Source organism: Scleropages formosus, chromosome 18 (genome assembly GCF_900964775.1).
Source record: "Scleropages formosus chromosome 18, fSclFor1.1, whole genome shotgun sequence".
Lineage (NCBI taxonomy): Eukaryota > Metazoa > Chordata > Actinopteri > Osteoglossiformes > Osteoglossidae > Scleropages > Scleropages formosus.
The window spans coordinates 17,460,226-17,479,319 of record NC_041823.1 but is presented as its reverse complement, the minus strand read 5'-3'; the positions used below and the strand labels follow the sequence as shown (position 1 = coordinate 17,479,319).

At 51.1% G+C, this 19,094-nt stretch overlaps 1 protein-coding gene across 1 annotated transcript; it reads right to left on the bottom strand.

Moving 5' to 3' along the window:
• Nucleotides 1-500: 500 nt before the first annotated feature.
• she (Src homology 2 domain containing E) lies at nt 501-9,844 on the bottom strand. The gene is made up of 6 exons (XM_018738038.2): nt 8,699-9,844; nt 6,230-6,356; nt 3,277-3,525; nt 2,772-2,967; nt 2,077-2,196; nt 501-1,345 (listed from the first exon to the last, which is right to left on the bottom strand). Exons 1-6 carry the CDS (start codon nt 9,212-9,214, stop codon nt 1,162-1,164), a joined length of 1,392 nt encoding a protein of 463 aa, XP_018593554.1. The 5' UTR covers nt 9,215-9,844; the 3' UTR covers nt 501-1,161.
• Between the last annotated feature and the right edge of the window lie 9,250 nt (nt 9,845-19,094).

The following is a 19,094-nucleotide window of genomic DNA, read 5'->3' as shown; positions in this document are numbered from 1 at the left end:
GGCCGAGTCCTGCTCTCTGGTGGGTCCAGGGTTCGAGTCCCACTGGGGGTGCCTTGCGATGGACTGGTGTCCTGTCCTGGGTGTGTCCCCTCCCCCTCTGGCCTTACGCCCTGTGTTGCCGGGTAGGCTCCGGTTCCCCGCGACCCTGTATGGGACAAGCGGTTCTGAAAATATGTGTGTGTGTGTGTGTGTGTGTGTGTGTGTGTGTGTGTGTGTGTGTGTGTGTGTGTGTGTGTGTGTGTGTGTGTTACTATAGAGGGCGCAGCGGGTTTGGCCGAGTCCTGCTCTCTGGTGGGTCCAGGGTTCGAGTCCCACTTGGGGTGCCTTGCAATGGACTGGCGTCCCGCCCTGGGTGTGTCCCCTCCCCCTCCAGCCTTACGCCCCGTGGTGTCTGGTTAGGATCCAGTTTGCCACAACCTCACTTGGGCCAAGTGGTTTCAGTGTGTGTGTATTAATATAACCGAAGATTCTTCGAGGAAGGATACCAATACGACACATCACACAGGGCCGAAACTGCTTTATTATTCAATCACACTTACTGGGCTTAGTCATTCCACAGCTCACAATGCAAAACACTGGCATAATTATATTTATTAACATGAAAGAATAAAAAGGGTACGAGAAATAAAGGAAAATTGCTTTGTTCAAAACAGTCTCTTAGCAATCACACACACGCGTGCCTTAGTAATGTCAGGTTAAAATGAAACATTTCATTGGAACAAGTGACACAAGTGGCCTTCATTGCTGTAGTGTCACTCGCTGGCCTGACCCTCGGTCGGTGCAGTACTGCCGAGTCCCCACTAGGGGGCACAACACACAGCTCCAAAGAGACATAAAACTAATAAGAACAATTATGCAGTGGTGATAAAAGATCAGCTCGTGACAGTGTACTTTTAATTTTTTTCCCACCGACAATATTTAATGGAATATTTAAGACCTTTAAGTCTGGTTTTACGAACACTTCAATCACATCATAAACCACTTTTAGCTTTACGGCTGTAACGGGAGACGAAAATGCAGAATGTGGACGGGGGTGCGTTTCGGAAAAGTGTGTGGCTCGTGAGAAAAAAAATGTACATTGGATGGGAAAGATAAATTACACCGGGCCTCGAATCAGGCGTACAGGTGGGGGAAGTGGAATGCTGGGGCGGGGGTTGTCAGTCAGTGTGGGCGGGGCACTGGGTACTGCAGGGTCATGTGCTCTGCTCCGGTGAAGGGCAGTCGCTGGGTGCAGTAGTGGTGCACCACCTCAGGAATGCTGGGAAAGACGCAGCTGCTCTGGTCCAGGGTGTAGCCGTTCTCCTTGGTCTGAGCCACGATGATGTGCACGCAGCCCTGGCTGGTCCTGGGAGCAATGCGGGGGGAGGGGGGGCGTGAGACTGCTTCGTGCTCATCGGCAGCTTAAACCCACCTTCGGCGAACTCCTGCTCACTCTCACATTCACATGAATGTTATATTTTGTGAAAAAAGAAGGCAAATTATAGGCAAATGGTCACATGTTAGGTAAATAGATAGAAGGTTGCCGATTTAAGTCCCAAAAGGACCGGCTGGCATCGGGACTTGGTGGGAGGGGGGAGGGGGAGTCCTGGCATGAGGCAAGGTGTCACTGGATGTACAGCTTCTCCCGTGTCTTCTGCACGCCACTTCTTTTATCAAGACGTCAAGCTGTCTTATTAAGGGCCGATCGAAACCGTGACATAAGCAGCCCGTCTGTGCTGGGCGAGAGACGACTGACAGGCCAAGAATGAGACTATGGAGCCAAGCTAAAGAGCGTTTGGAATTTTTACAGATTTTCTCACTTTCTTCATTTATAAGAAGGGCGAAACTTGAGTTCGCCGCAATCACCTGTCCCCGTGTCCTCACACAGACAGCTGACCTGGGTACTTCACCTGGGTTCATTCGGTTATTATCCAACCGCATGACGGCATGACATTTTACCCTCAGATGTTTCTCCAAGACATCTTGCAATAGCAAGACATCAGCTAGTGACAGTGACTCCATCGTACGTTAAGGGTTCTATCGTCCGTCGACCACGTGCCGTACGACATGCCGTAAAAACATGATGGGGACACTCACTTGAGAGCGATGGAGTACTTGCTGGTGCCAGACTCGCTGTTCCTCACCAGGAAGCTGGCTTCTTTGCAGGATTGCAGCTGCGCCTCGGCCTCCAGCCGGCTTACGCAACCGTGGTACCAGCTGACGAGGACCGGCGACGGGTGAGAATATATATAACACATACTGTATATACAGGACCGACCCCAGAGATAAAGCGCTGCACACGTGACCGATCCCCGTGCCTAATGTCAACGTGCTCACTTAAAGGATTGGAAAACGTTCACGTGTGGTCGTGGAGCATATGAAACATGCATTACTCGAAAATACCTCACGAAAAAGCAATATAGCCTTTATCAGTTTAGCAAGCTGGATGCTTGGCGACAAAAACACTAGTAGTGGCTGCTTTTAAGCAAGGTTGTTCGCAGTTTAGCTTCAGCAACGAAAACGACACTGCGGTAATTCCTTCAAAACACAAACGCGTGAATGTAAATCAGTAAAAAGATAAAAATATGTCGGTGCTACACTAACCCGTTATATGCACAATACACAATGCACACCATGTACTGGTAACCGATGCACTTAATCCAGCTTGGAAAGCACACGTTATAGGAGAAGAAAAGTGTATTAGGAGGACGGTGAGAAAAACCAGAAACCCGATAGCTTGCGAGAAGCCGTTACGTGCCGGACGCGTCACCGGCGCACGGGGCCTTCCGTACCTCTGCTTCTCCAGCGGCAGCGTTGGGTCGACTCTGGCGCCGTCCGCCTCCGACGTGGGGCCGGGGGAGGAAGGAGGGGGAGATGACGATTTGAGGATCTTCTGGCTCCAGCTCTTCTGACGCAGGTGTTGCTGTCGCACGCAGTGGGGGGGCTCGTCTTTGGTGGGAGACGAGCGCTCGGCCGCCTCAAACTGCACTGAGGATGGAGGGCAGAGGGGCGGGCGCAGCGGGCGGGGAAAGGACAGGGCTCCGTTACTGGCGCACGCGCGTGTGCCTGCGGCATCTATCGGCGCACCGTGCAAAACCGGACGACTCGACGGGCGCTAGATTACGACGAGTACCCTCTCGGAGTTCGGTGATGATGATTATTCTCTGCGGAACCTTTGCGGGAATACAAGGTCCCGTCCCGGGTGCGTAGGTGTTTAAGGTGTTTATGGTGCTCCTGCTTTACGCTGGAGGCGTGTACTTGATTTACTAGCTTTACTAGGTCGGAGAACTCCGGTACCTGACAGGGCCTTCACAATCTGCTCCTTCTTCCATTCCCAAGGCTGCTCGTACTCGGCAGGGGGTCGAGGGTCCAGATCGGGTCGGCCGGCCGGAATCCGAATCCCGCCGACCTCCGTCTCGACGGCGCCCTCGTACGGGGTGTCGTAAATCTGCGGTGCTGCGGGTCTGCCCTCCTCAGCCATTTCCTCTCCTCCCTCCAGCAGGGCACACATCTTCAGCAGGTCTTTGGATCCCCTCCGCCGTATTTCTGCGACATTAACGGAGAGCGGCGGTAGGCCTCGGCGTTGCGGAAATAAGAGCGGCGACCGGCCCGTTGAAAGCTTTCCGGCGCTTTCTGCCGCGCGGGCCGTAGGGGAACCCGCGGCCTCTTCGAGCGGCCCCAACCAGTTCTAGGCCGCAGCGAGAGAAAAGAGTCGAGGAACTGGATTTCGCTACCTAAGCGACCTTTACAAAACGAGGACGAGCAATGCAACAACATGTTCGGTTCACGCGGCTTCAGAATTATCGGAGTGTTTTTCGGCGCTAAGTTTCTCACCTTTGTGAAACCGAGTCGAGTCGCTGACCGCTAGGTTCCCGCCGAGGAACCCCCAGCGAATACTCCGCATGCGAGGGGAAGCGGTGAGTCAATGAGATGCGTGTTTAGCGGTAGGTGACTCACTCCACCAGCTGGGATACAGAGATGACAGGGAGGTGGAAGGTCGCGCTGGCCGCTTGTGGGAAGCGGAGCACAATGTGCGCACGGGTGCAGCAGGCGAAGAAGGCGCTCGTGGAAGCCGTGTGACCGGGGACACGGCAGCCCGGCAATCGGAACAAAATGTTCTCTTTAAGCCCTGAGCGATGAAGATTTGTCTGCCGTTCCCAGTATAAAGTGCCTCCGACCGCACCTAATATTCCGTGCGTTGCAACGAATTACAGAGCAATTTTTACTAAATACGCCTACGCGGTACTGGAAGTACTGGTATTATCTACTCAACTATTCTAAGTACACGCTTTGCTAGAAAACGTGAGCCTGTGTCTTAACCATCTGTACAGTCCAACGATACTGCATATTGTGATCGGATGTGCTGTCGCGTCCTCACAGCGCTGCTCCGCGGCAGGGATGCGGAACCCCGTGCTCCCCGATTTCCGCTCGCGCCAAATTCTCAACCGACGAGCCTTTACCGGTATCCCGACCGAAAGCGTTGCGTGGTTCAAATCGCCGAATGTCCGTCGTCACGTTTAAAAGAAATGCAGTTTCAGCAAACGGTTACAGCCAAATATGCCGGTAAAATATTTTCACACCCATGTTGAAGTTCGCGATCCTGGTGTTAGAAGAATTCACTTTTGCAAGCGAGTGAAATTCTGTTTACAAGAGATTTCGTTTCCCAGCTACGAGAAATGCCTTACTGGCAAAAAATTGCAACTTTCGAGCCGTGTTCCTTTGTAATACTGAGGAAAGTGCAAAAGCGCAAGAAACATAAGAGCCACTGCGTGAGCCTCTTCCTCGTGCCTGTGTTCCAAGTACCCACGTGACGACACGGAAGCTTCAGCAACGTAAACGTTTCGTGTTTTCTTTATTTTGCACAATATGGATGAGAGACGGGGGGTGCGGTGATGCAGCGGGTTTGACCGGGTCCTGCTCTCCGGCGGGTCTGGGGTTCGAGTCCCGATTGTGATGCCTTGCGATGGACTGGCGTCCCGTCCTGGGTGTGTCCCCTCCCCCTCCGGCCCTACGCCCTGTGTTGCTGAGTTAGGCTCCGGCTCGCCGCGACCCCCCCCCGGGACAAGCGGTTTCGGACAGTGTGTATGTGTGAGAAACAGAGCCCTTAAAAACACCAGGTAGTACTCACCAGTCATCAATTAGATTGTTCACACGCTGCTTTTATCATTATATAACTTCCCCGCAGCGACGGCAGTGACCACGTGTGGCTGATAAGCAGCAAAGACACCGGCTGTGCGCTCAGTATCCGTCGTCCTTTTCCTTTCTCTACGCTCGCAAGCTCGTGCGTTCGGTTTCGTCACGTTTCTACCCGCGTGAGATGTTCCGTTTGTCATTTTGCCGTGTTCCAGATCTCCTGAAATATTTGCCCGAGTCTCCGAAGGTGTAAAATCAGGAATGTGGGGATATGCTAAGACCACGATTACCCTGCCCTGCCTTCTAGAGCGGACAGCTCTGCGGCGTCCCGTAGGCCGCGGGACTTTATTTTCACGTGAGCGCGCAGCGAGCTCACGCGAAATCCCATCAAAGTCCGTGGGTTCATTTAATCGATTCAGTGGCCGACTTGCTGCGTTATTGTAACCTCGCAACGTTGCCGAGCGCTCGCCGTGCCTCGGGGCCATTGTGTAAAGGCGCTGTGAGCGAAACAATGGAGCGATGAGTTGAAAGGTCATAAGAGCACGTGATTTGCTGACGGAATGGCCATTTTCCTAAATTCTTGGAAGTGATTGGGAGAAGGCAGGGGGTGGACTGTCTTAGGTGGGGGGGGTGCACATAAAACACAGGGGGGTTCAGCAGGGGGCAACTTCCTATTCAGAGAATGGGACCAGGAAACAGAGACAGGAAACCGGAAGTAGACGCAGGAAACTGCGCCCATTGTCCCAGTACAACATCATCGCCAGGGCAACCGCTTAGGGAAGCACACCAGTGAGAACGTTGAAATTCTGCTTCTTCTTTCTGCGAACCTCTCTCTCGCAATGCTTCTAATAATCGTCCCCGGCTCCTTCCACTTTGTACGTTTTAATACGAAACCGCGTGCGGTCGATAGACCAGGCTCACGGCGTCGTTTAGCCATGGGGGAAAAAAACGTGTCGACAAGAAATGTAGCTACGGTACATAGGTAAACTAAAGTACAGTATGCACTAAAATACTGTGAGCTGTTGAGGCAGCCAAACACGTGCAAAGATGCGCAACGCGCACAGTGAACACACGTTCGGCCGAATGAGCCGAGGCACCTACGGACAGAAACGCGTACCTGTGATCATCTGTTGGGCATCGTAGGGCTCCATGTAGCCATCGTTTTCGCCACGATTCTCTGCCTCTCTCTGCTCTCTGGTTTTTTGTGCATCGAAAGGGTCTGCGTAGTCCTCCAGAATGATGAGCTGGAAGAAGGAAAGTGGATTTTCAAACGCTAGAGACAGCGCGAGGAACGAGGCGTGAATCCAAAACTAGCCCTCGTATCGAATCCGTGAACCCTGCATTGCGTGTTTTCGCTTAGAGGACGCTTTTCTCCAAAGGGACTTAGAATGGACACTATGTAGTATTCAAGGGGGGGATGCGGTGGTGTGGTGGTGCAGTGGCGCAGTGGGCTGGACCGGGTCCTGTTCTCCGGTGGGTCTGGGGTTCGAGTCCCACTTGGGGTGCCTTGCGACGGACTGGCGTCCCGTCCTGGGTGTGTCCCCTCCCCCTCCCACCTTACGTCCCGAGTTGCCGGGTTAGGCTCTGGCTCCCCGTATGGGACAAGCGGCTCAGATGATGTGTGTGTGTAGTATTCAGGTGGCACTTCTGAAGGTGTTTTGCACTGCAAGATACACTAGAGTACACCACCTAGAACAAACCACTGTACGCCGGAACGACACACTGCGCTGCGTAACACAGTGTGTCGTTCCGGCATGGAGCGGAGAGCACTTTAGAGTAACCAATCCACCTGGAAACCCACCCAGGTGCTCTGAGACAACAGCAGCACTTGCTGTGCCACTGTTCCACCCAGCACTCCACCAGGCAAACTCCAGCTACGCAAAATATTTCGGAGAAACGGGAATCTGCTCGGGCAAAAAAAAAAAAAAAAAAAAAGTGGGGCTGACAAAAAAGTGCGTGCGCAGAGCTCTTGTTTCGCACACCCCGTCTGCAGAGCAGAACACTTTCATATGAGGGTGATCCCAGCTACGAAGCAGAAATAGATGCCTAATGTGGCACTTAAAATTAATGGGAAAAAATTCCTCCGTGTTGCTGTTGTCATGTCGAGTTTAAAGGTGCGGCTTAACTGTGACAAAAAGATCTGTGAGCGGCGCTGAAACACCAAACCAAAACGAGAAAGGCATACATTGTGGAAGCATGAATATCAGCTGCTCCTTTTCTATACCCGCAGCCCTTTATTGTCACTCTCTTCCGCTGTCTCACGCTCACATTCTAGCTCTATTATTTTTTACCCTATCAAAGCACAGCCAGAGGGATGATCCTCCAGAGAGGAGATTTGCACGTAAGTGTCAAGTGACACGGTCCTTTAAACAACCCGATAGCATTTGCTCGGTGTCTGAAAAAAAGGAGAAGGGGAGAAAGGGGAAGGGAGTGAGTCCGTGGGAGGGTGGAGCAGGATGACACGGGGACAGGAAGGGAGACAGGAGTGGGAGGGGAAAAGGGCGAACTCTCGGTGTGCTGTTACTTGTGTCAGGGCGAGGGCAGGGGGACCCCGGCCGGTCTCGAACCCCTGCACGCCGAAGGGGGAAATCGTGGCAATAGGGGGACCGATGGAGACAGACAGGCGAAGGCAGGGACTGGACAATGAAGAACAGACAAAGGGGAGGGGTGGGGCTCTCCAGCTGCGATATCAGCTTTCATAGCCTCAGCTCATTCTTCACCTTACAAAGGCTAAATGTATATTGGATATTTGTTTTGTCAAGCGAGCACGTCAGCGGCAGTACCAAAGGAAAAAAAAGTCCTCTCGCGTGCAACGCAGGCGTCGAACAATGCGCTTTCATATCTTTAGAATTAATTCACGATGGAAAAAAAAAAAATCAGAAGGGGCAGAGAGAGAATTCTTAAATCACAGCCGACCCCACCGAGCGCAGGGGTTCGCACGCGGCGCATGCACCTTTGCGGCAGAAATAAAAGCCAAAATATGAAGCGCTTGTAAGCGCTGCTTCTTCAGTTCTGATTTATTTTTCGCTCAAGTTCGTGAACAGCCTTCTAAGAAAAGTAAAAAAAAATGTCTTTATAGAATAGCATTGAAAATAGCATAACACACACACACACACACTTTCTGAACCGCTTGTCCCATACGGGGTCGCGGGGAACCGGAGCCTACCCAGTAACACAGGGTGTAAGGCCGGAGGGGGAGGGGACACACCCAGGACGGGACGCCAGTCCGCCGCAAGGCACCCCAAGCAGGACTCGAACCCCAGACCCACTGGAGAGCAGGACCCAGTCCAACCCACTGCGCCCCCGTAGTGTAAACATTACTTTAGAAATGAACACACTGGCCTTGTTGTCACTCCCTGTGTATAACTTTGTCGTGGCATATACTTCAAGACTCAGATACAGGGAGAGACTGAAAAAAAAAGGAACGAGTGTGTACGCGCCGTGTGCGGCAGTAATTTGCACTTCCTGCCAAAACACCGATGCTCATCATCCGAACTTCCAGCACACGGGAGGTGATTCGTCGATCCCAGCTGGGCTCTGGGCCACGGACACATGCTGCAACGGGCAGCGACACCCCGGTACCCACCGTTTCTGTCTTGTTGGCTGTCTTCTCCTTCTCCTTGTCCTTGTCCTTCTCCACGTCCGTGGCCCCGGGGCCACCCGCATCGCTGCCGTAGTTGAGGTTCTTCTCCTGCTTGTCCACCTTGATCAACCTGTTCATGTAGGTGTTGGCCAGAGCGGATCCTTTGAGCGGCCGCGGCTCTTCGGACCCCGTCTCCACCTTTGAGTTCTTCCGACTCTTCCCCGGAATGAGGCTCTCCCAAACCCTGCCATCTTTGCCGTACCCGCCGGTACCGTTTCGACCCAGTTCTATGGCCGAGTTTTTCCGATTCCTGCCGGAGAGCAGCGAGCCCACCCTCCCGCTCCCGCCCTCCGTCTCCGAGTTCTTGCGCAGGGTCCCTTTCGAGCCCCCGCTCCGGGAGCCCAGACCGCCCGCCAGCCCTGGCTTCGCCCGGCTCTGGTAGCCCGATTCGGAGGAGGAGCGGATCCTGTCGGTGCCGTTCTTCAGGTTCATGGGGAAATCTTTGAACCACTTGGCCATGACTGCTTGCCTTTGCCCGAACGCTACGAATGAGCTCTTACTCCTAACGCCATACACGAGCCCAGGCTGTCAGCAACCGCGTTTCTGCCCGGCGGTGAACCTCAGCACACGTCCGCTTTGCCTGCTAATATAGTACACTGTGTCTGAGGGCTTTTACTACGGTGGCGCTTCTCAGTGCGGGACTTGCAATGGTGACCTACAGCATAGATAGTGTAACGCCTCGATTGATTTAACACTCTTCGGCTTTTCCTTCTTTCCTCACCACCCTCCGTACTACGTAAACCTGCTCAGAAGATCTGCCCTCAGGAAGGCATACTTTAGACCCCACACATACCCACATGTAGTACCCGGGTTCGCTCTCTCACTCACTGCCAGTCTTTTGCACGCACCGCTCTTACCTCTGAGTCTTTCAAGCTCTCTGTCATTTCCCCCCTGTCTCCCTGCTCTCTCTCCTCCTTCGCTTCGCACACTATTCTCGTAGAATAAAGAGTTGTTTTTGTAACGGGTAAACTCGGAAAAATTTGTAGTTTTTCTTGATTCTCACGGAAGATCCCATTCCCGGAGCGTCCGCTCGAGGCGACTGCCCTGTTCAGAGTGAGCGGCACTGGCTCCGGGGTCCGGGGTCCGAGGCGCGCGGGTGGGGTGGGGGGGTGGGGGAGCTGGGGGCTGGGGGCGGGGGCTGGTGGGGGGCGGTTATTGATATTCCAAGCGAGGGAGGAGGGGGTCTCTACAGTGAGCGAAGAGGGAAGTTGCCACGCCAGTAATTTAAAGCGACAGGTAGCAGGTAGGTACAATGATGCCAGCTCACAATAATTTATCTATGCATTACTCAGTAATTTACTGAGAGATTACACATGAAAACCATGGAGAGAGCGACCATGTCGCGTGCCTCGTGCTGTGCGCAATTCACTACGCGCGCGCGTGTGTGCGCGTGTGTGTGTGTGTCCACTTCTTCTTGTCCACGTCTCGTTCAGCCTGGCCGGCTTTTCAACAGGAATCTCGAAGGACCAGACTCCCAGATTTCAGCAACGTCCAATTCATGGTGTCGGAGGCGCGACTTTGAGCAGTTCGGTCGACTTCTATGTGAGAAGAGAGCGCGCGCTCATCCCGAACCGGGACAGAACGGGTCGGACTCGGGAGGGAAAGCCGGGAAATGCTGGATATTCGGACAAATGAAAAACTGCACGTGATTGGACAAACTAAGACACAGCGATTGCTGCCTCTGATGAAGGTTTTACGCTGATTGTCAAAAAGCAAAAAAAAAAAAAAAACTTTAAAAGTAAAATATCCTTAGGATGGGAGGAGCGTCACCTGAGCGCTTGTTGCGCAGCGTCTCCATCCCGTCTCCCCTCCAGCACTCGGTGTCTTTGCGCTTCGCTCAACAAAGTGGCAGCTCTTTGTCAACACCAATTGTTTGCATGTAAAGGCTTGGCCTTTAAATGGTGAATCTTCTTTATTTGTACGATTTTAAGATTATACTGGAAACGATTTTCAAGAATGTTGCAGATGCTGTACAGATTTTTAAGGAGGTAAGTCCGAACAGTGAGTGACACAATGAAAATGTTATTTCGAAATAGATCCTAGACCCTTCTTGTCATATACATTTTAATCTGCATTTATTATTCCGCACATTTTTGTTTTCAGATGTGGCTCAGAGCAGTGTGAAAAGTAACAGGAGAATAAGATGTGCTCCAACTGATCAAGAACCCATGCTTTTAGAGATGCTCAGGGATGCACCTGCTCCTCACCATGTGCAGTCTTAGAGATGAGGTACATGTATTCCAGGTAACTCGGGTTTCTGGCCATCATTTTTCTACAAACTGAAATGCAGGTGCACAGCTCAGTACTTTTTATTTAGATGTCTGAGTGCATCCTTGCGTCCATACAGAGTAAAGTGGGGCTCTTGCGTGAAGCCTTGTAACGCACCTCAAACTGGGAAAAGATATGGAGATCAAAAGGATAATAAGGTAATGAGGTTTTCTGCATCTGCACTGTCATTATCATTGTGTGCTTTGGTCGACTCATGGGCTCAAAATCACAATCTAACCATCCAGTGTAGAGGAGCAGCACCTAGATAGCAAAATTACACAGACTTATACAGCTAGATGTTCTCTTTGAGCTTTTTTGGTTTAATAACCCTGATTCAGAGGTTATACATCAGGGCCCCTCCTGGGATTTGAAACAGAAATGTTTTGGTTACAAGAGGGGTGCGGTGGCGCAGTGGCGCAGTGGGTTGGACTGCAGTCCTGCTCTCCGGTGGGTCTGGGGTTCGAGTCCCGCTTGGGGTGCCTTGCGACGGACTGGCGTCCTGTCCTGGGTGTGTCCCCTCCCCCTCTGGCCTTACGCCCTGTGTTACTGGGTAGGCTCCGTGACCCTGTATGGGACAAGCGGTTCTGAAAATGTGTGTGTGTGTTGGTTACAGCTACATGTATTGAACCACTACGCATCATGCGACAGCGTGCCCTAGGATATTAAACAGAAACAAAGTAAGTGTCTCGTTCACTTCCGTAAGACTGACACATATAAAAAGATCTTTTTCCTTCTGGCAACATTAAGACTTTTATCACTTCACCGACACACATCCACGATGACCTTGAGGTCGGTAGCGACATCATCCGTCAGGGCCAGGGCAATGCAGTAAAGAGGCTCAGTGAAGAGGAAAACTGGGGGGGTCAGCCAGAGGCTCATGAATAAATGCTAAAGGCCAACCAGGGCCACTGAAAGTGGATAGCATTTTCAGAAAATTTGGACCAATCTTTGTATCATATGTTTGTAAGAAAGTTTTTGAAAAGTCAGCTTCAGAAAATTGATTACCTCTAGTGTTTATCTATACATTATAAGTGGATGGAGGTTGGATGGCAATGTGTGAAATACGTATTGCCAGCATGTTATGGAAGGGGAATGCACTGACCGCATGGATTGGACAAGTTCACCGTGCAGCTCCTCCTCCGTGAACCGCCACCTTATCGTGGTGGAGGGGTTTGAGTGCCTGAATGAGTCCAGGAGCTATGTTGTCTGGGGCTATATGCCCCTGGTAGGGTCTCCCATGGCAGACAGGTCCTGGATGACAGACGAGACAAAGCGCGGTTCAAAAACCCCTTATGATGAAAAAATCAAGGCGTCCGTTTACCCCGCCCGGTATGGGGTCACCGGGGCCCCACCCTGGAGCCAGGCCTGGGGGGGGGGCTCGCATGCGAGCGCCTGGTGGCCAGGTCTATGCCCACGGGGCCTGGCCGGGCTCAGCCCGAAGCCACAACGTGGAGCCGCTCTTCGGTGGGCTCACCACCTGCCGGAGAAACCGTAAGGGGCCGGTGCATTGTGATTTGGGCGGTGGTCGGGGCCGAGTGCCCGGCCGACCCAAACCTCGGGCGCCAACTCTGGTTTTTGGGACTTGGAATGTCACCTCACTGGCGGGGAAGGAGCCTGAGCTGGTGCGGGAAGTTGAGAGATACCGTCTAGATATAGTCGGGCTCACTTCCACTCACAGCTTGGGTTCTGGAACCACTCTCCTCGATCGGGGGTGGACTCTCCACTATTCTGGCGTTGCCCAAGGTGAGAGGCGGCGGGCTGGTGTGGGCTTATTAATAGCCCCCCAGTTCAGCCGCCATGTGTTGGAGTCTACCCCGGTGAATGAGAGGGTCGTCTCCCTACGCCTTCGGGTCAGGGAACGGTCTCTCACTGTCGTTTGTGCTTATGCGCCTAGCGGCAGTGTAGAGTACCCGGCCTTTTTAGAGTCCCTGGGGGGCGTGCTGGAAAGCGCTCCCACTGGGGACTCTGTCGTTCTACTGGGGGACTTTAACGCCCACGTGGGCAGCGACAGTGATACCTGGAGGGGCGTGATTGGGAGGAACGGCCTCCCTGATCTGAACCCGAGCGGTGAGTTGTTATTGGATTTCTGTGCTAGTCGCGGTTTATCCATAACGAACACCATGTTCATGCATAAGGGTGTCCACCAGTGCACTTGGCACCAGGACACCCTAGGTCGGAGGTCGATGATCGACTTTGTAGTCGTTTCTTCTGACCTTCGGCCATATGTCTTGGACACTCGGGTGAAGAGAGGGGCTGAGCTGTCAACTGATCACCACCTGGTGGTGAGTTGGATTCGATGGCGGGGGAAAAAGCTGGACAGACCTGGCAGGCCCAAACTTATAGTGAGGGTCTGTTGGGAACGTTTGGCGGAGGCCCCTGTCAGAGAGGTCTTCAACTCCCACCTCCGACAGAGTTTCAACCAGGTCCCGAGGGAGGTGGGGGACATTGAGTCTGAATGGACTATGTTCCGCTCCTCCATTGTCGGTGCGGCGGTTCGGAGCTGCAGCCATAAGGTTTCCGGTGCCTGTCGCGGCGGCAATCCCCGAACACGGTGGTGGACACCGGAAGTAAGGGATGCCGTCAAGCTGAAGAAGGAGTTCTATCGGGCCTGGCTGGCTCATGGGACTCCTGAAGCAGCTGACAGGTACCGACGGGCCAAACGGAGCGCGGCTCTGGCAGTCGCCGCGGCAAAAACTCAGGCTTGGGAGGAGTTCGGTGAGGCCATGGAGGAAGACTTTCGGTCGGCCTCAAAGAGATTCTGGCAAACCGTCCGGCGACTCAGAGGGGGGAGCGGTGTTCCACGAACACTGTTTACAGTGGAAGTGGTGTGCTGCTGACCTCAGCTGAGGATGTTCTCGGGCGGTGGAAGGAGTACTTTGAGGATCTCCTCAATCCCTCCGACACGCCTTCCGTAGAGGAAGCTGAGGCTGGGGACTCGGAGGGGGACTCGTCCATTACCCTGGCTGAAGTTGCTGAGGTAGTCAAAAAACTCCTCGGTGGCAAGGCTCCGGGGGTGGATGAGATCCGCCCCGAGTTTCTCAAGTCTCTGGATGTTGTGGGGCTGTCTTGGCTGACACGCCTCTGCAGCATCGCGTGGAGTTCGGGAACGGTGCCTCTGGACTGGCAGACCGGGGTGGTGGTCCCTCTTTTTAAGAAGGGGGACCGGAGATTGTGTTCCAACTACAGGGGGATCACACTCCTTAGCCTCCCTGGGAAAGTCTATGCCAGGGTACTGGAAAGGAGAATCCGACCGATAGTCGAACCTCGGATTCAGGAGGAGCAATGCGGTTTTCGCCCTGGCCGTGGAACACTGGACCAGCTCTATACCCTCACTAGGGTGTTGGAGGGTTCGTGGGAGTTTGCCCAACCAGTCCATATGTGTTTTGTGGACCTGGAGAAGGCATTCGACCGTGTCCCTCGTGGCATCCTGTGGGGGGTGCTTCGGGATTATGGGGTTCGGGGCTCGTTGCTACGGGCTGTTCGTTCCCTGTATGACCGGAGTAGGAGCTTGGTTCGCATTGCCGGCAGTAAGTCAGACCTGTTCCCGGTGCATGTTGGACTCCGCCAGGGCTGCCCTTTGTCACCGATTCTGTTCATTATTTTTATGGACAGAATTTCTAGGCGCAGTCAGGGAACGGAGGGTGTCTGTTTTGGTGGCCGCGAGATCTCGTCTCTGCTTTTTGCGGACGATGTGGTCCTGTTGGCTTCATCAAGTCAAGACTTGCAGCGTGCACTGGGGAGGTTTGCAGCCGAGTGCGAAGCGGCGGGGATGAGAATCAGCACCTCCAAATCCGAGGCCATGGTTCTCAGTCGGAAAAAGGTGGATTGCTCCCTCCGGGTTAGGGGGGAGTTGCTCCCTCAAGTGGAGGAGTTCAAGTATCTTGGGGTCTTGTTCACGAGTGAGGGAAAAATGGAGCGGCAGGTCGACAGACGGATCGGTGCGGCGTCCGCAGTAATGCGGTCATTGTACCGGTCTGTTGTGGTGAAGAGGGAGCTGAGTCGTAAGGCGAAGCTCTCAATTTACCGGTCGATCTACGTTCCTACCCTCACCTATGGTCATGAACTCTGGATCATGACCGAAAGAATGAGATCGCGGATACAAGCGGCAGAAATGAGTTTCCTCCGCAGAGTGGCTGGGCGCACCCTTAGGGATAGGGTGAGGAGCTCAGTCACCCGGGAGGAGCTCGGAGTAGAGCCGCTGCTCCTCCGCATCGAGAGGAGCCAGTTGAGGTGGCTCGGGCATCTGTTCCGGATGCCTCCTGGACGCCTCCCTGGGGAGGTGCTCCGGGCTTGTCCCACTGGGAGGAGGCCTCGGGGCAGACCCAGGACACGTTGGAGAGACTATGTCTCCCGGCTGGCCTGGGAACGCCTTGGGGTTCCCCCAGAGGAACTGGAGGAGGTGTGCGGGGAGAGGGAGGTCTGGAGTACTCTGCTCGGACTGCTGCCCCCGCGACCCGGCCCCGGATAAAAGCGGAGGAAGATGGATGGATGGATGGACCGTGCAGCTCACCAGGCTGTAGCTGCAGTCCAGCAGTCCCAGAGTAAGACGAGCATGCAGAGGGGTTGTGTTTAAGGCAAGAATTGCACAGCTGCCCTCACACAGCATAACAGGTAGATTCAGTGATATGACTGGGAGATGTCTAGTTGCCACAATGTACGCTGCCCATGTGGAAGAGGCTTGTTCTAGGAGAGGATCAGATACCGGATTACTGTTGGAAATTTTTGACGATTATTCCACTTGGAGGACATTGAATTTCCCAGGAGTGATCTGAACTTAGCAATGTAGCGTCTTATTGATGCTCATTGTTTCCATGCTGTCTGCAAGACTTACAGTAGATATATCCTGTCTGTTGGGTGAATGTAGTTCTTTTATAAAAAGGGGGAATGAGTAGTGCAAGGTTTTTGTCTGCCAGTCATGGGCTCTAAAACCTCTCCATCTAGAATTTTCTTAGCTCAACACATGCAAACCTGTTTGTAAACACAACTCTCACCAGGACAGACAGAGTGAAACAGACTGATTGACTCATTTGTGTAACAGTTGTTTCTCTCTGACTTAACAGCTGTGGCCACGAAGACAATTTGTTCGCATCGTTTGGTCCTACAGGTCTGATGAAGAAACAAAGGAGAACCCAACAAAAGTTCAGTTCCTGTATTTGTCTGTGTGTTTATAAATTTAAATACTTCGAAAGACATTGGGCAACAGATACACACACACACTGGATGAAACTGCTTCTCCTGAGTGGGGTTGTGGTGAACCAGAGCCTAACCCGGCAATACAGGGCATAAGGCTGGAGGGGGAGGGGACACACCCAGGATGGGACGCCAGTCCGTCGCAAGGTACCCCAAGCGGGACTCGAACCCCACACCTGCGAGAGAGCGGGATCCGGCCAAGCCTGCTGCCCCACCGTGCCCTCTCAGGCAACAGATACACTCATTCTGTAAATGATGTGAAAGGTTTTAATTATAAGTAGACAGTGCAGCATCTTGATATAATTGTGTTCTGTTTGATTTGCAAAAGCCTTCTGAGAACAAAAAAGTCAACTTTTTGATTATAGTACACTCATCCCCCATTATTTGGTCACACAATATCTAGTTTTATCTGTCTGTAATTAAAACAATTATTAATATATTCATACTGAATTATAGTTAATTGGTATTAATAATACAAATGATTTTTTTTTTTTTTTTTTTTTTTTTTGGGGGGTGGGTGGGGGGTGCTGTTGTGCAGAGGGTTTGACCGGGGTGGGTCTGGGGTTCGAGTCCTGCTTGGGATGCCTTGTGACAGACTGGGGTCCCGTCCTGGGTGTGTCCCCTCCCCCTCCAGCCTTGCGCCCCGTCTTGCTGGGTTAGGCTCTGGTTTGCCACGACTGCACTTGGGACAAGCAGTTGTAGATATTGTGTGCGTGTGTGTATTTATTTTTGTTGTTAATTGGTCTGAGTTTTCATATATGTGGTGTGTCACAACGGTCCGACCTGTGACTGTTTGAAAATAGCCAAAGCAGCTGTGAGAGAGACCCTGACATACACTGTGTTTCAATTTTTTTCTCATTTATTTATGTAAATGTGTCATATACCCTTAGTCTTCCACAATCCAGTTAATGCACCCTACTACAGTATGTTTACTTTATGAAGTAATTATTTTTTTTACATTTATTTCATATGCATGACCCTTCATAAAATTTCCTAGAATAGCTCACTGTTACTCTATAGCTTTTTAAAAACAAAGAAAAAAAATCATTAAATTTTAGCTGATTTTTGCATTTATTCATTATTTAGAGTCGAGGGAAAAAAAGAAGCTCATGAAAAGAAAATTCTTTGCTCTGACCTCTATTCCAGAAATACACTTTAAAAAAAGCTCAGACGCAGAATGGCAAGGAAACTTTTTATGTGCAGCTCTGTGTTTGCAACTACAACTGCAGACATGATTCAAAACTGCAGTGAAAATGCGGTGATTCAGTGGAATAAAAAATTAAACAAAGCTGTTATTAATTGTTATTCATTTGATTTTAATGTATTATACAACTTCTTTCTGACATGAGGCCCACTTGGGATGGGCTTAAGAAGAACTGGAATTTCTCTCAATAAGAAATAATGGAATACATAATTTCATTATCAGTTTTTTTATATTAAATCTTCTTAAGGACCGCTTACCGACCGTTGAAGAGCACAGTACTTTCCCCATGGTTCATGTTGACAATTGTGTTGTGTTCTGGTTCCCTCATGTGGCAAATTCTGGAAACAGGCTCGTATTCAGTTGGATTCTGCTTCTTTCTTTCTGTTTAGCCTTAATCATCACAGACACCACAGAGTCCTTAACGTATGATCTGCCCATGCAATGCTACAAGGACCATTAAAGTAAGGATGTATTATAACAGCAGCTGTTATTAATAACAAAAAAATGACAAAACCAGGTCCTCATCACAGTTGGCAGGAAGACTCAATATATTGCAGAAACTTGGCATGGAGGTGCTGGCAATAAATGTTATCTTTTGTAACTCAGCTGCAACTTTATTAGATCTCTGGCCCAGTGGAAAGCTCCATACCACTTTAGTGCTTAAATAAACAATAGTAAATATTCCTCCAAGTTATTTATGGGTTGTTGCTGTCCTTTGTCTCGCAGGATATAGAGTCTAGAAGTTCTTTAGGAATTTTGCTTAATGTTTGAAGAAAGGAATGGAAAAAGAAGCCTGGCTGAGCCACAAAACAATTACATGAGATAGTTGCTATGGTTTGTGTTTGTGTCCCAGGAGAATGATAAATAAAGGGAAAAGTTGAGCCTTTAAAAAAAATTGTTTCATTTTGTCTTGTTAGTTGTGTTTTTAACATAATTTCCAAAAATATGCAAAATAAAGATCACCAAAATCACAGAAGGAGCCTTTAATTAAGTTAATGAAATATCAAGTATTGTTAACTATTTTAAACAATTAAGAAACAAGGAATGTTAACAACAACATATGGAAGACTTGTTAATTTGGAGAAAAAAATGACAATAATACAGCAGAGGGAGAACTGAAATTTCACAGTACAGTGCAGGAAACAAGGTTTGGAGTCAATGATCTTGGTGCTATGGAAGTGCTGTCTCACAACGCCTGGGTGGTGTGAGAGGACGTGGGTTCGATCCCCGCTCAGTCTGTGTGGAGTCTGCATGTTCTGTCTGTGTGGGTTTCCTCCGGGTGCTCTGGTTTCCTCCCACAGTCCAAAGACATGCTGTTCAGGTTCACCCGTAGTGTGTGAGACAGAGAGAGTGTGTTCCACTGATGTATGGATGAGTGACCCAGTGTAAGTAGTGTATCTAGCAGTGTAAGTCACCTTGGTGAATAAGGTGTGTGGGCTGGTTACACTACATAGAGTTCATCGGAAGTCGCAATGTAGAAAGCATCTGCTAACTAAATAAATGTAAGTAGGGAGGGAAGCTGTCGGAGGGACCGGAACAAAGGTCACGCCTCAGAGCTCTAGAGTGCTGTAAAAAACTGTACCTCATTCCTGTCTTTAGACTTTACTCACATACAGAATAAGTGTCACTCATATCGTTAAGATTTCATCTGACCAGCAAATAGAAAAGCTACAACAA